The sequence below is a fragment of the Zea mays genome, chromosome 1 (assembly GCF_902167145.1).
Source record: "Zea mays cultivar B73 chromosome 1, Zm-B73-REFERENCE-NAM-5.0, whole genome shotgun sequence".
NCBI classification, from domain to species: Eukaryota; Viridiplantae; Streptophyta; class Magnoliopsida; order Poales; family Poaceae; genus Zea; species Zea mays.
The window spans coordinates 306,037,590-306,052,041 of record NC_050096.1 but is presented as its reverse complement, the minus strand read 5'-3'; the positions used below and the strand labels follow the sequence as shown (position 1 = coordinate 306,052,041).

Genomic DNA, 14,452 nt, shown 5'->3' with positions numbered 1-14,452 from the left:
GCAAGTTGTTGATCTTGATGATGTAGATGAAGAAGATGTTCCAACGGCCGCAATACGCACCATGGCGATTGGAGATGTACGGCCTCAGGAACATTTGGAGCAAGATCAACCGTCTTCCTCAACTATGGTGCATCCCCCAACCCAAGATGACGAACAGGTACCGCAAGTGGAGGCGCATGATCAAGGGGGAGCACAGGATGTTCAAGTTGAAGAGGAAGAAGCACCTCAGGCACCTCCAACCCAAGTTCGAGCGACGATTCAAAGGGATCATCCTGTCGACCAGATATTGGGAGATATTAGCAAGGGAGTAACTACTCGTTCAAGATTAGTTAATTTTTGTGAGCATTACTCTTTTGTCTCTTCTATTGAGCCTTTCAGGGTAGAAGAAGCCTTGCTAGATCCGGACTGGGTGTTGGCCATGCAGGAGGAACTCAACAATTTCAAGCGCAATGAAGTTTGGACACTGGTGCCTCGCCCCAAGCAAAATGTTGTGGGAACCAAGTGGGTGTTCCGCAACAAACAGGACGAGCACGGGGTGGTGACAAGGAACAAGGCTAGGCTTGTGGCAAAAGGTTATGCCCAAGTCGCAGGTTTGGACTTTGAGGAGACATTCGCTCCTGTGGCTAGGCTAGAATCAATTCGTATCTTGCTAGCATATGCCGCTCACCATTCTTTCAGGTTGTACCAAATGGATGTGAAGAGCGCTTTCCTCAACGGGCCGATCAAAGAGGAGGTGTACGTGGAGCAACCCCTGGCTTCGAGGATGAATGGTACCCCGACCACGTGTGTAAGCTCTCTAAGGCGCTCTATGGACTTAAGCAAGCCCCAAGAGCATGGTATGAATGCCTTAGAGACTTTTTAATTGCTAATGATTTCAAGGTTGGGAAAGCCGATCCAACTCTTTTTACTAAGACTTGCGATGGTGATCTTTTTGTGTGCCAAATTTATGTCGATGACATAATATTTGGTTCTACTAATCAAAAGTCTTGTGAAGAGTTTAGCAGGGTGATGACGCAGAAATTCGAGATGTCGATGATGGGCGAGTTGAACTACTTCCTTGGGTTCCAAGTGAAGCAACTCAAGGACGGCACTTTCATCTCCCAAACGAAGTACACGCAAGACTTGCTAAAGCGGTTTGGGATGAAGGATGCCAAGCCCGCAAAGACGCCGATGGGAACTGACGGACATACCGACCTCAACAAAGGAGGTAAGTCCGTTGATCAAAAAGCATACCGGTCCATGATAGGTTCTTTGCTTTATTTATGTGCTAGTAGACCGGATATTATGCTTAGCGTATGCATGTGTGCTAGATTTCAATCCGATCCTAAGGAGTGTCACTTAGTGGCTGTGAAGCGAATTCTTCGATATTTAGTCGCTACGCCTTGCTTCGGGATCTGGTATCCAAAGGGGTCTAACTTTGACTTGATTGGGTACTCAGATTCCGACTATGCTGGATGTAAGGTCGATAGGAAGAGTACATCGGGGACGTGCCAATTCTTAGGAAGGTCCTTGGTGTCATGGAATTCTAAGAAACAAACTTCCGTTGCCCTATCCACCGCTGAGGCCGAGTATGTTGCCACAGGACAATGTTGCGCGCAACTACTTTGGATGAGGCAAACCCTCAGGGACTTTGGCTACAATCTGAGCAAAGTCCCACTCCTATGTGACAATGAGAGTGCTATCCGAATAGCGGAAAATCCTGTTGAGCACAGCCGCACAAAGCACATTGACATCCGGCATCACTTTTTGAGAGACCACCAGCAAAAGGGGGATATCGAAGTGTTTCATGTTAGCACCGAGAACCAGCTAGCCGATATCTTTACCAAGCCTCTAGATGAGAAGACCTTTTGCAGGCTGCGTAGTGAGCTCAATATCTTAGATTCGTGGAACTTGGATTGAATTGTAGCATACATGTGTTTATGCCTTTGATCATGTTCATTCTGCATTTTGTTGCTTATTGTGGTGCTCAAGTTGTACAAACACTCCCCGGACCTCACAAGTCCTTGTGCAAGTGATGCACATATTTAGGGGGAGTTGTGCTACAACTTGACCCTTTGAGACTAACCGTTTGCTTGAGTTTGCTTGATTTAGTCTCAAAGGAGTTTTGAAAGGGAAAAGGTGGACTTGGACCATGAAAGACTTCCACTGCACTCCGATGAGAGGGTAACTAATTCCAAGTTCATCTCACGTCCTCTTATTGCCTTTGTACTCTTATTTGAAGATTTTGGTGAGGCAATGGGGTTAAAGGGACAAGCTTGATCCCGTTTTGGTGCTTGATGCCAAAGGGGGAGAAAATAAAGGCCAAAGCAATAGATGGATCAGCTACCACTTGAGAAATTTTGAAAATAGTAGATTAGAGCTTTTGGTTTGTCAAAACTCTTTTATTGTCTCTTATGTCAAAAGTTGGCCTCTTGTGGGGAGAAGTGTTGATTATGGGAAAAAGGGGGAGTTTTTGAAATCCTTGATCAAATTTCTTTGGAATACCTCTCTTTATGTCTCTACAAGTGGATTTGACTTAGAGATAGGAATTTGAGTTTGATTTGCAAAAACAAACCAAGTGGTGGCATAGAATGATCCATATATGTCAAATTTGATTCAAAACAATTTTGAGTTCTTATTTGAATTGATTTTGCACTTGTTCTACTTGCTTTATGTTGTGTTGGCATAAATCACCAAAAAGGGGGAGATTGAAAGGGAAATGTGCCCTTGGGCCATTTCTAAGTATTTTGGTGGTTTAGTGCCCAACACAAGTGCCTAAGTGTAAAAAGGTGGACAAAGTACAAATCAAGGATAAAGGTATGTTTCTCAGACTTAGTACATTGTTTTATGGACTAATGTATTGTGTCTAAGTGCTGGAAACAGGAAAAATCCAATTGGAAATGTCTTGACTCGAGCAGCCAAGACTCTGCTGAGTATGGGTGCACCGGACAGTGTTCGGTGGTGCACCGGACAGTGTCCGGTGTGCCAGGCTGGCTCGAGCGAAGTGGCCGCTCTCGGGAATTCACCGACGACGTACGGCTATAATTCACCGAACTGTCTGGTGTGCACCAGACTGTCCGGTGAACCAACGGTCGGCCGGGCCAACGGTCGGCCGCGCAATCTGCGCGGGACACGTGGCCGAGCCAACGGCTAGAAGGGGGCACCGGACTGTCCGGTGTGCACCGGACATGTCCAGTGCGCCAACGGCTCTCAGGCTACCAACGGTCGACTGCGCCATTTTTGGAAGGAAATCGGGCACCGGACAGTGTCCGGTGTGCACCGGACTGTCCGGTGCGCCAGTCGACAGAAGGCAAGATCAGCCTTCCAGATTGCTCTCAACGGCTCCTAGCTGCCTTGGGGCTATAAAAGGGACCCCTAGGCGCATGGAGGAGAACACCAAGTATTCCTACAACATTCCTAAGCACCAAGACATCGATTTCGCGCATTCGTTTCATTGTGATAGCATATAGAGCTCTAGTGGAGTTGTGAACTCATTGAGTTGTGTTGCGAGCTCTTGTTGCGACTTGTGTGCGTGTTGACACTCTGATTCTTGTGTCTTGTGTGCGTTGCTAATCCCTCCCTTGCTCCGTGTTCTTTGTGAATTTCAAGTGTAAGGGTGAGAGGCTCCAAGTTGTGGAGATTCCTCGCAAACGGATTGAGAAAAAGCAAGCAAAACATCGTGGTATTCAAGTGGGTCTTTGGACCGCTTGAGAGGGGTTGATTGCAACCCTCGTCCGTTGGGACGCCACAACGTGGAGTAGGCAAGCGTTGGTCTTGGCCGAACCACGGGATAACCACTGTGCCATCTCTGTGATTGATCCTTGTTGGTTATTGTGTTTTGTTGAGGTTTCCTCTTTAGCCACTTGGCAATTATTGTGCTAACGATTAACCAAGTTTTGTGGCTTAAGTTTTCAAGTTTCACAGGATCACCTATTCACCCCCCCTCCTCTAGGTGCTCTCAGCTTTATGGCCTCAAGCAAGCCCAAAGAGCATGGTATGAATGCATAAGAGATTTCCTTATCACTAATGGCTTCAAAGTCGGCAAAGCCGATCCTACTCTCTTTACTAAAACCAATGCAAATGATTTGTTTGTATGCCAAATCTATGTTGATGATATCATATTTGGGTCTACTAACAAATCTACTTGTGAAGAGTTTAGTAGGATTATGATTCAAAAATTCGAGATGTCTATGATGGGGGAGTTGAAGTATTTCTTAGGATTTCAAGTGAAGCAACTCCGAGAGGGCACCTTCATCAGCCAAACCAAGTATATACAAGACATACTCACCAAGTTTGGAATGAAGGATGCCAAGCCCATCAAGACACCCATGGGAACCAATGGGCATCTCGACCTCGACACGGGAGGTAAGTCCGTAGATCAAAAGGTTTACCGGTCAATGATAGGATCTTTACTCTATTTATGTGCATCTCAACCGAATATAATGCTTTTCGTATGCATGTGTGCAAGATTCCAAGCCGATTCTAAGAAAGTTCACCTTAGGGCCGTGAAAAGAATCTTGAGATATTTAGTTTATACACCTAAGTTTGGTCTTTGGTACCCCTAAACCCTAAACCCTTTGAAAGGGAATTAAGGTAAAACCTTTTCCTAAATGATTATGGTGGTTGAATTGCCCAACACAAATAATTGGACTAACTAGTTTGCTCTAGATTATAAGTTCTACAGGTGCCAAAGGTTCAACAGAAACCAATAAAAAGTCCAAGATAGGGTTAAAAAAGAAAGGAGCAAAAGAAATCGAAGGCTGCCCTGGTCTGGCGCATCGGACTGTCCGGTGTGCCACCGGACAATGTCCGGTGCACCCGGGTGGATCAACTCGAACTCGCCACCTTCGGGTTTCTGGAAAAGCCACTCCGCTATAATTCACTGGACTGTCCGGTGTGACACCGGACTGTCCGGTTTGCCATGCGGAGCAACGGCTACAGCGCCAACAGTCGTCTGCAAAAGGTGAACAGTGCGCTATAGTGCGTAGACAGTTCGCGCAGAAGTCAGAGCAGCGCCAGAAGGCGCACCGGACTGTGAACAGTGACTGTCCGGTGCACCACCGGACTGTCCCGTGGCCCAGGCTGTCAGAGCTCCAACTGACAAACCCTAACGGTTGGGTGACGTGGCTGGCGCACCGGACAGTGTCCGGTGGCGCACCGGACTGTTTGGTGCGCCTATCGACAGACAGTCTACCCAACGGCCATTTTGGTGGTTGAGGCTATAAATACCCCCGACCACCACCACCACTTTAAGGCATCTAAGTTTTCAGCCATTGCATTCAATACAAGAGCTCTTGACTTCACTCCAAGACACATTCAAGAGATTAAATCCTCTCCCAAGTCCAAAATCACTCCAAACAATAGTGACTAGTGAGAGAGAGATATTTGTGTTTATTTGAGTTCTTGTCGCTTGGATCACTTTTCTTCTTCCCCATTCTTGTTCTCAACACCTTTGTAATCAAAGCAAGAGACACCAAGTTATTGTGGTCCTTGTGGGGTCTAAGTGACCCATTTGATTGAGGAGAAAAGCTCACTCGGTCTAGGTGACCGTTTGAGAGAGGGAAAGGGTTGAAAGAGACCCGGTCTTTGTGACCACCTCAACGGGGAGTAGGTTTGCAAGAACCGAACCTCGGTAAAACAAATCACCGTGTCATCCGCTTTCATTTGCTTGTGATTTGTTTTCACCATCTCTTTTGGACTCGACTTTATTTCTAACGCTAACCCCGGCTTGTAGTTGTGCTTAAAGTTTGTAAATTTCAGATTTGCCTATTCACCCCCCTTTAGGCGACTTTCACTATTCGAATTAGTGATCGGATAATTCGGGTTTGGGTAAATCGGGTCTAAATTCAGGTAAATCATATTTCGGTAGGTACGGTCTTTTTGCCTAGCCCTCTATCACAGATAGTTTGTTATGAGCCTTTTTTTCATTCGGGGATAACCATTGCCACGAACGTAGCCTGTCAAAGTCGGCTTGGAGGGAGACCAGAGTTATTTGGTAGAATTGAGTTGTTTATTCTTTTTCTTCTTTTTTGATACAGTGCCTCTCTTTATATAGAGATGACTGCTAGTCATGTAAGGCACAATCAAATTATATCCAATCCTATTTCTAATTGATCCAAATCTAATCCTATCTCCAACCAATAAAATCCCTCTAATTGATCCTTTGGGCCCTTGAGCCCCTAACTGGTGCCCCATAACACTATGTCACAACCCAGGCACGTAACAGTCCAAAAAAAAAGCAACAAAAAAAACCTTTAATTGATCGGAATGGTGGTGTGGCCTACAATCCATCCCTGGTGACTGGACAAAGAAGACTGTTTTAACATCACCTACAAAAAATAAAAATAAATGACAAGCCTTGCTGCCCAGCAAGCCAGCACAAAAAAACCTGACTTCAAGCTTCCTCAATTCTAGACAAGTGATCAAGGTTAGTTCTCAATTTGTATTTATCTCCATCGAACCAAAAGAACTAAAAATCACTTTCATGTCAATTGTATTAGATTTCTAATATCACAGCTGATTCAGATAGGAGAGATAAGTAGCTCATCTATATTTTTTCTATGGAAATAAAATCGCTTGGCATGCATTTGGGTTTTGGAATGCAGCTCTACATCTGTGTAGCATAGTAGCAGTTAGAGATGTAGATGGAGACCCGATACCCGCTAACTCGTGGGGAATTTCCTTATCAGAGTTAAGATATGGGGTAAAAATTGTTCTCATGAATATAAATATGAGACAAAATTCTTATCCATTGGGTAAGCGGGTATGCGTCTGAGAAGCAATAATCCAAACCCGACTACAAATGGATAATATGCACCCAATAAAATTAGGTGTGCAACCTAATAGACAATAAGTACAACAACTAACACCACCTCTCTGAACCCTTTTAAGCACCTATCCACCTAAAACTTGGCGGCCAGCCAGCCACTACCCGCCCACTCACCAATCCATGTGTCACTTTATTTTTGATGTTTTATATTGTTAAATAATGTTTTTCTTGTTACATGTCAGATTTGTTGGTGATGTATTGTTGTTAGATGTCGTGCGACTATTAATGTCATATAAAATATAATATGATAATGTTTTCTTGTAGAGGAGAACCATTGGGGACTCGATACCCGAATGGATATAGATATGTGATGAAATTTATATCTATGATGGGTATGAGTATAATGATGAATATAGCCTCATGGAGATAGATATGAGATGTCCAAACCTGGTGGGGACTAGTAGCAGTAGCATTGCTATTTCAGACCATGAAAATATTTGCGCGTCCTCCTTATTTATGGTTTAGGTGAGTTGACACTAATGCTCATTCTGGTTTAGGAACTGCAACCTCAATTGATATGGACACTAACATTTCACATGCTAGTAATCAAGGGGGCGTCGTCTCTATTATCCATGTGTTTGGTTGTCTGTATTTGCTAGTGCTTGTATCGCGGGATGTAATGAGCTGGTGTTTGGTTGTTGTCAATCAGGCTCTACGCGTGTGAGGTATGTGTTTGGTTACCTGCGTGCAGATGTGGAGTCAAGCTCGCACGATACTTAAAGCATCATGAGCCAGGCTCTGCAGGCACGAGCAAATTGATCACATCTCTGGAGCCAGGCTCCCGCTGGCCTGGCTCATACAACCGGGCTACCGGGAGAAGCCAACCAAACAGGCATGTATTTGCTGGTGCTTGCATCGCGGGATGTAATGAGCTGGTGTTTGGTTGTTGTCAACCAGGCTCTACGCGTGCGAGGTATGTGTTTGGTTACCTGCGTGCAGATGTGGAGTCAGGCTCGCACGATACTTAAAGCATCTTAGGCCAGGCTCTGCAAGCTCGAGCAAATTGATCACATATCTGGAGTCAGGCTTCCGCTGGCCTGGCTCATACAACCGGGCTACCGGAAGAAGCTAACTAAACAGGCGGTATAAGTACCTATTAGGATATGGAATTACCAAACAATCATTGCAATATCCATATGTAGCCATGTAATATTTGAATCTGATAGCTTATGAACTTCTGTAAACCAGTTGGCATATAAATTTCATCGACTAACCTATCAATGTTGTGGTGCCAATGGTTTGTCCTGTCGGTTTTATTGCCTGTACTAGAAAATGATCGTACTCGTATTTGGTGTATATCATTCACATCCTCCGTATTTGGAGTATTCATAAGGCTTGTAGGATTATAACATTTCATGACACAGACCAGGCTTGATTTGATTTTTTTTTTCCTAAAATGAATCTTGGGTGGACGAATCAACCAGCAAGCAAATGGAAAAGGTACATACGATTACCCAATAATGCTTTCACACCCCAAGGCAACACAGGTGCACCAGCTTACATTTGAGCAATCATAGACGACAGCAAGGCGAAGGCAATTTCAGATAGAATAGAAGAAGACATTTAAGGATCCCAGGCAGATATCTGGCCATCTACTTATTCAAAATGCAGACTCAACTGTTTACCAGACCTCATAGTGTTTCCTAAACTAAAACTGCTCGACACAAGCAGCTAGCAATTCTCCACATAGAGAATGTTACGCAACAGTACAAATATATAGTAACACATCTTCAGGAAAGTATTAGCAGGAAGAGTTGTCACAGAAATGTTCTCAAAACGGCCTAAAAGGGTGCAGGCATGGGCAAGCGGAACAACTTTCAATCACAAGTTCTTGAACGCAGACTCATGAGGAAGCTTCTGCGGCGTTAGCCTAGCCAACAATGCCTTGTTCGAGAAGTGGTCAGCATCAACAAAGTAGAAGTTCCCCTCAGCCTTAAAGGTGACAAAGGGCCTGTTTGTTTCAGGAGGCCTGACATCGGCAAACTTGACAGTCCTTTTGAGGGGAGTAGCTAGCCATGTCATCACCTCGGCCTCAAAGCTATCCGAACCAGGACGCCACCGGAGCTTGTGAATGTACGGGCTCACGAACCAATGCAACGCTGCAGTCGTAGTGGCGCTGAGGAAAATGACGGTGGATGCAACCGCTCCCTTGAGGATCACATTCATGTCAGGCGAAGTCATGAATGTTACCACTGGCCCCAGCGACACGGAGAGGCAGCAGGTGGACAGGGAGAGAAGCTTCACTTTCTTTATGGTCGATGATATTGGCCCTTGGTATACCAGGTTAGCATCCTCGTCATCCTCCTTGATCTGTTTTGGTTTGGGCCCGATGCTTATCTTGCTGCTACTGGATTCGGTTTCTTTCACAGCAGCAGCCTGCGAAGCGCATCGTATCTGAGCGTGCAAACAGGCCATCAGACCAAAGTTGTCGCGTCTTGCAAGAGAATTAGGCCTGGACGTTGCGAAATGCCTCCACATAATAGACTGAGGAACCTGGAAATCTGGAGGAGAACGAAAAAAAAAACAATGAGCATAATTCGGCATGGTATAGTGCTTTACAGTGATGCACACAAGCTAAGCTACAACAAATATGCAGAACATTAACATTCACTTCAGTTATCCAATAATTGAATACCGAGACGTACTAGTAGATCAGACAGTTTCAGTGAAGGTATATATTATCATTCGGTGGAAAGATATGGAAATGTTGCACTAGATTTGACAGAGTAGACAAGAAACTGCACCCTATGCACCACTATAAATAAGCTGGCAAAATGCAACTATATAGTGCCAGAAGATCTCATAGACCAACCAAAAGGCATTAGGCCATTAGCAGATTATACCTAGTTTTGAATCCAAGAGCGGAGATTTACCGATGCTGAAGATAACATCACTGAACCTTGCAAATTACAATTGTATCAAAAAAGGATAGCTAGTAGTGTGACATTCCAGCATCTAGAACACATCAATTTTCGTCTGAAAAGCAATTCGCAGTAACAAAAGACATAACCGCCCCATATCCCAGAGAAGAAGAGCTCACGCCTGTCCCCACCGTCCCAGGTATATAATAATCGAACAAGAAAACATACAGATCACTGTTCCTCAAACATTTCAGGCATGCACTCGTACCTTAGACGCCACCATTTTTGGGATCGAAGCTAACACAGAGGCGGGAGTACAAACACGGCGGAGACCGGAGAGAAGGGAGCGATCAAGAGGCGGAGAGATACCTGGGACCCGGGAGACGGCGCGCGGAGTCGAGGCGGGACCCACGGAGAAGTGGCGGAGGAGAGCCCCGCGGAGGGAGGCCGAGGATCGGAGCCTCGCCGTCGTCATGGCCTCCGACCCGATGGATCCAGGTGTGGGGGGACTAGACTAGGGTTTTGGGACGGAGAAATGGGGATGCTGCGGGTGTGGGGGTTGTGCGGTACCGGTGCAGACCACCCATGAAGACGACAACGATGCGTAAAAGTGCTCAATACTAATTGGGCCTACTCAATTGGCTTTATGGGCCTAAAGTCGATATCGATGGCGGGTCGGCCCAAGCGATTCCCTGTTGGATTATTACGAATCGAAACCATTCTTCTCTTCTCCCAGCTCTCGCTCGCACACGCACACCCAAATCCCAACCGGCTCCGCACCGCCACATCTCCTTCGCCGGAACCCTAAACGCCTAGCCGCCGCAGCCGCAGCCGCAGCCGCCGCCGCCGAAGCAGCTGCAGGTGGGATCAAGGTGTCCTACTTCTCACCCTTCTATGCGAATCGAAGGTTTCTGTATTCGCCCGCCTTAATCCAAGCCCGAAACCTCTCAGATTTCCTCCTGCGGTGACGTCCCGGCAAGCCGGTATGAGTAGCCACCGCAAAAACTTCCGCCGCCGCGGGGACGACGCTGAGGACGCCAACGGCGACGGCGGCAGCCACCCCAAGCCCTCCACCACGACCGCCACGAAGACGAAAACCCTAACGGTGCCCAAACCCAAGTCGCCGCCGAGGCGTCAGGGTGCGAGCCGCCTCAGCTTTGCGGACGACGAGGACGAGGACGACGCCGAGGCGGGCCCGTTCGCGCAGCGCCGCCTTCCCCCGACGGCCTCGGTGCGCCCGGCCCGCACGGCGTCCCCGGCCGCGGGAGCGCTCCACCGCCTCACGCCCGCCAGGGAGCGGATCAAGAGCTCTCCGGCACCTGCCGGCGCTGCTGTGTCGGCGCCGAAGCCTTCCAACTTCCAATCCCATGCTGGGGAGTACACACCAGAGCGCCTCCGGGAGCTCCAGAAGAATGCGCGCCCGCTCCCTGGGAGCCTCTTGCGTGCCCAACCGCGGGCTCCTGCGACTGAGCCCCGGTCGCAGAAGTTGTCTGGTACCCCTGCAAGTTCCACTCCAGCTACCACCACCGCAGCTGCAACAGAAACGGTGGTTGTTCTTAAAGGTCTGGTGAAACCTATGTCTGAGGCCAGCATTGGACCAAGGATACCCAAGCACGACAAGGAGGAAGATAAATCTGAAGAAGAGGGGAAAGGAGATGAAGAGGATGAAGGACCCGTGATACCTGACCGTGCAACCATTGAAGCCATCAGGGCGAAGCGACAGCAGCGGCAACAGCCAAGGCATGCGGCGCCAGATTATATCTCTCTTGATGCTGGTGGTGTGCTGAGCAGCCGGAATGCTGCTGGTGAGTCGAGTGATGAGGATGACAATGAGATAACAGATCGGATTGCAATGTACACTGACAAGCCAGGTGATGGCCCGAGGAGCACAAAAGGTGTATTCAGTGGGATAAGTAACAGGGGTCCTGCCACCAGTTTGGGGGCTTTCAGTGATGGCAGCAGGAACGTTGAGGATGATAGAGATGATGATGATGACGAAGAAGAAGAGAGGAAATGGGAGGAAGAGCAGTTCAGGAAGGGGCTTGGTAGGAGGATGGACGATGCTTCTACTCAGAGGTCAGCAAATGGGGTACCAGCTGCTATGCAGGTCCAGCCACAGCCATTTGGATACCCAGTGAGTACCCATTACCAGCCCTCCCTTAGCGGTGTTGTGCCTGCGGCATCAGTTTTTGCATCTGGAACTGCAGAGTTCTTGTCCATCGCTCAGCAAGCGGATGTTGCAAATAAAGCCTTGCAAGACAACATCCGAAAACTTAGGGAGACTCACAAGACAACAGTCAGTGCTTTAGTTAAGACCGACACACATCTTAATGAAGCTCTTTCAGAGATATCAAGCCTCGAGAGTGGTTTGCAGGATGCTGAAAAGAGGTTTGTTTATATGCAGGAGCTCCGTGATTATATTTCTGTGATGTGTGACTTCTTGAACGACAAGGCATTTTTAATAGAGGAGCTGGAGGAAAACATACAGCAATTGCATGAAAAACGAGCTTTGGCTATTTCTGAGAGGCGTGCGGCTGACCTAGCTGATGAATCAGGTGTAATCGAAGCTGCTGTAAGTGCTGCAGTATCTATCCTTAGCAAAGGATCAAGCTCAACTTGCCTATCTGCTGCATCAAATGCTGCCCAAGCAGCAGCTGCTGCTGCTAGGGGAAGTTCCAACCTCCAACCTGAGTTGGATGAGTTTGGCAGAGATATCAACATGCAGAAGCGTATGGATCTTAAGCGCAGGGAAGAGGACAGAAGACGAAGGAAAACTCAGTCAGAGACCAAGAGATTGGCATCTGCAGCGAAGAATAAGGACATCGAGAAGATCGAAGGAGAGCTAAGCACTGATGAAAGCGACAGTGAGAGCACTGCTTATGTTTCCAGCCGGGATGAGTTTCTTAAGGCTGCTGACCATGTGTTCATTGATGCTAAAGAGGAATACTCGAGCCTTAGGATTGTCAAGGACAAGTTTGAAGGCTGGAAAGCTCAGTACCCTTCTGCATACCGAGATGCCCATGTAGCCCTGAGTGCACCATCTGTGTTCAGCCCTTATGTGAGACTGGAGCTCTTGAAGTGGGATCCCCTCCACGAAACGACCGATTTCTTTGACATGGATTGGCACAAGGTTCTCTTTGACTATGGCGTGCAAGATGACGAGAGCCCCTCAGGTTCGAATGATTCAGATGTGGTTCCAGTCTTGGTAGAAAAGGTTGCTCTTCCTATATTGCACCACCGCATCGAGCGCTGCTGGGATGTATTGAGTACCCAAGGGACTAGAAAGGCTGTGGAAGCTAGCAGGATGGTGATCGGTTATTTACCAACATCAAGCAAGGATTTGCATCGACTACTGGCTGCCGTGAGCAGCCGTCTAACCCAGGCTGTCGCCGATCTTTCAGTCCCAGCCTGGGGTTCAATGGTGACGAGGACCGTTCCAGGTGCCTCTCAGTACGCTGCATATAGATTTGGAGTTGCTGTACGGCTCCTCAAGAACGTGTGCCTGTGGAAAGACATCCTTGCAGATCATGTCGTCGAGAAGCTTGCTTTAGACGAACTACTGAGAGGGAAGATTCTTCCTCATATGAAGAGCATCATCCTGGATGTCCACGACGCGATCACCCGGGCCGAGCGAGTAGCCGCCGCGCTCTCAGAAGTCTGGCCTAAACAAAACCAAAAGCTGCGGCCTTTCGCAGATCTAGTGGCTGAGCTGGGCAACAAGCTGGAGAGGAGGCACGCGTCAGGCATCAGCGAGGACGAGACGCGTGGCCTAGCTCGCCGGTTGAAAAACATACTGGCTGTTCTGAACGAGTACGATAAAGCTAGAGCCATTTCGAAGGCGTTTCATCTCAGAGAAGCCCTTTAGGTCGTCCTGGATGGAGTCAGAGTGAGAAATCCAGTTTTGGCACAGGTTTCTACATCCTTCCAGTTTGCAGAGATGTTGTACCACATATACATCTTGACCATGATCGAGTTTTTAGTCCATCGCTTGATGCTATCAAAGAAAGCTGTGTTGCTTCTAGGTTGTTTTCTGGTTACGAACACACAAACTGGTTAACAAGATATGTATTAGATTTATTTTTTGCGAGTTCAAGTTATGGTCCCAATGTGTTTATCAATGGAGCTGGGAGCAACCCTTTGGAATATGAACATAGTACTATTATGCTATTTAACATATGGGGTTACTGGTGATCTGAAACTTGTCAGTATGGCAGCCATAAGCGCGACCCGATTCTGAGGCGAATGCTCTGAACTCTTTTTCATTGTATTTTGGCAAGTGGTAGGCATGAACTAGAACTGTAGATTATGCTCTGAGATGAATGTAATGATTTTAGTCTGAGTTATTATTGTGGATGTGTGCTGACTGTTGTTGTATGTCCTGCAATACTCCCGTTGGATTGGCAGGCGCAGGAGGCAGGGTAGTAAATTGCAAAGGACAAAGTGTCATCATTTGCTGTCTCGTCTCTTGGACTGGGGCCCAACCAATGCTAATCACTCACTCACTCTTGTTCTTGACCAGCTGCCCCACTGACCGCTGCAGCAAAATACGGGCGCTACGGCCCAGGGGACAGCGGGCGTAGCTCACGGGAAGCAACCGCATGAGGCATGCATGACGGAGCTTGTTTCAGGTCTGGACTCGCCTGCCATCGGCATCAACCATAGTATCTCCTGCAAGGCGGAGACTGAATGAACCAATAATAAATTTTAAAATTGATAGATTTACTACGGACATACTGATCAGATCTAACTTTAATTGAGGGCCTGTTTGGGAGGGCTCCGGCTC

General features: G+C 47.4%; 2 protein-coding genes across 3 annotated transcripts; one reads left to right on the top strand and one right to left on the bottom strand.

Annotated features, from left to right (window-relative positions):
* Positions 1-8,370: 8,370 nt before the first annotated feature.
* LOC100279794 (uncharacterized) lies at positions 8,371-10,220 on the bottom strand. Its single transcript, NM_001367373.1, has 2 exons — positions 10,039-10,220; positions 8,371-9,309 (listed from the first exon to the last, which is right to left on the bottom strand). Exons 1-2 carry the CDS (start codon positions 10,142-10,144, stop codon positions 8,630-8,632), a joined length of 786 nt encoding a protein of 261 aa, NP_001354302.1. The 5' UTR covers positions 10,145-10,220; the 3' UTR covers positions 8,371-8,629.
* Positions 10,221-10,322: 102 nt separating this feature from the next.
* LOC103644332 (transcriptional repressor ILP1) lies at positions 10,323-14,008 on the top strand. 2 transcript variants are annotated; one of them, XM_008667543.4, is made up of 2 exons: positions 10,323-10,530; positions 10,621-14,008. In XM_008667543.4, the coding sequence occupies exon 2, from the start codon at positions 10,655-10,657 to the stop codon at positions 13,532-13,534; it is 2,880 nt and encodes a 959-aa protein (XP_008665765.1). In that variant the 5' UTR covers positions 10,323-10,530; positions 10,621-10,654; the 3' UTR covers positions 13,535-14,008. The 2 variants fall into 2 exon arrangements, with proteins under 2 accessions (XP_008665765.1, XP_020402638.1); XM_020547049.3 differs by having other exon boundaries at positions 10,358-10,541.
* The last annotated feature ends 444 nt before the right edge of the window (positions 14,009-14,452 follow it).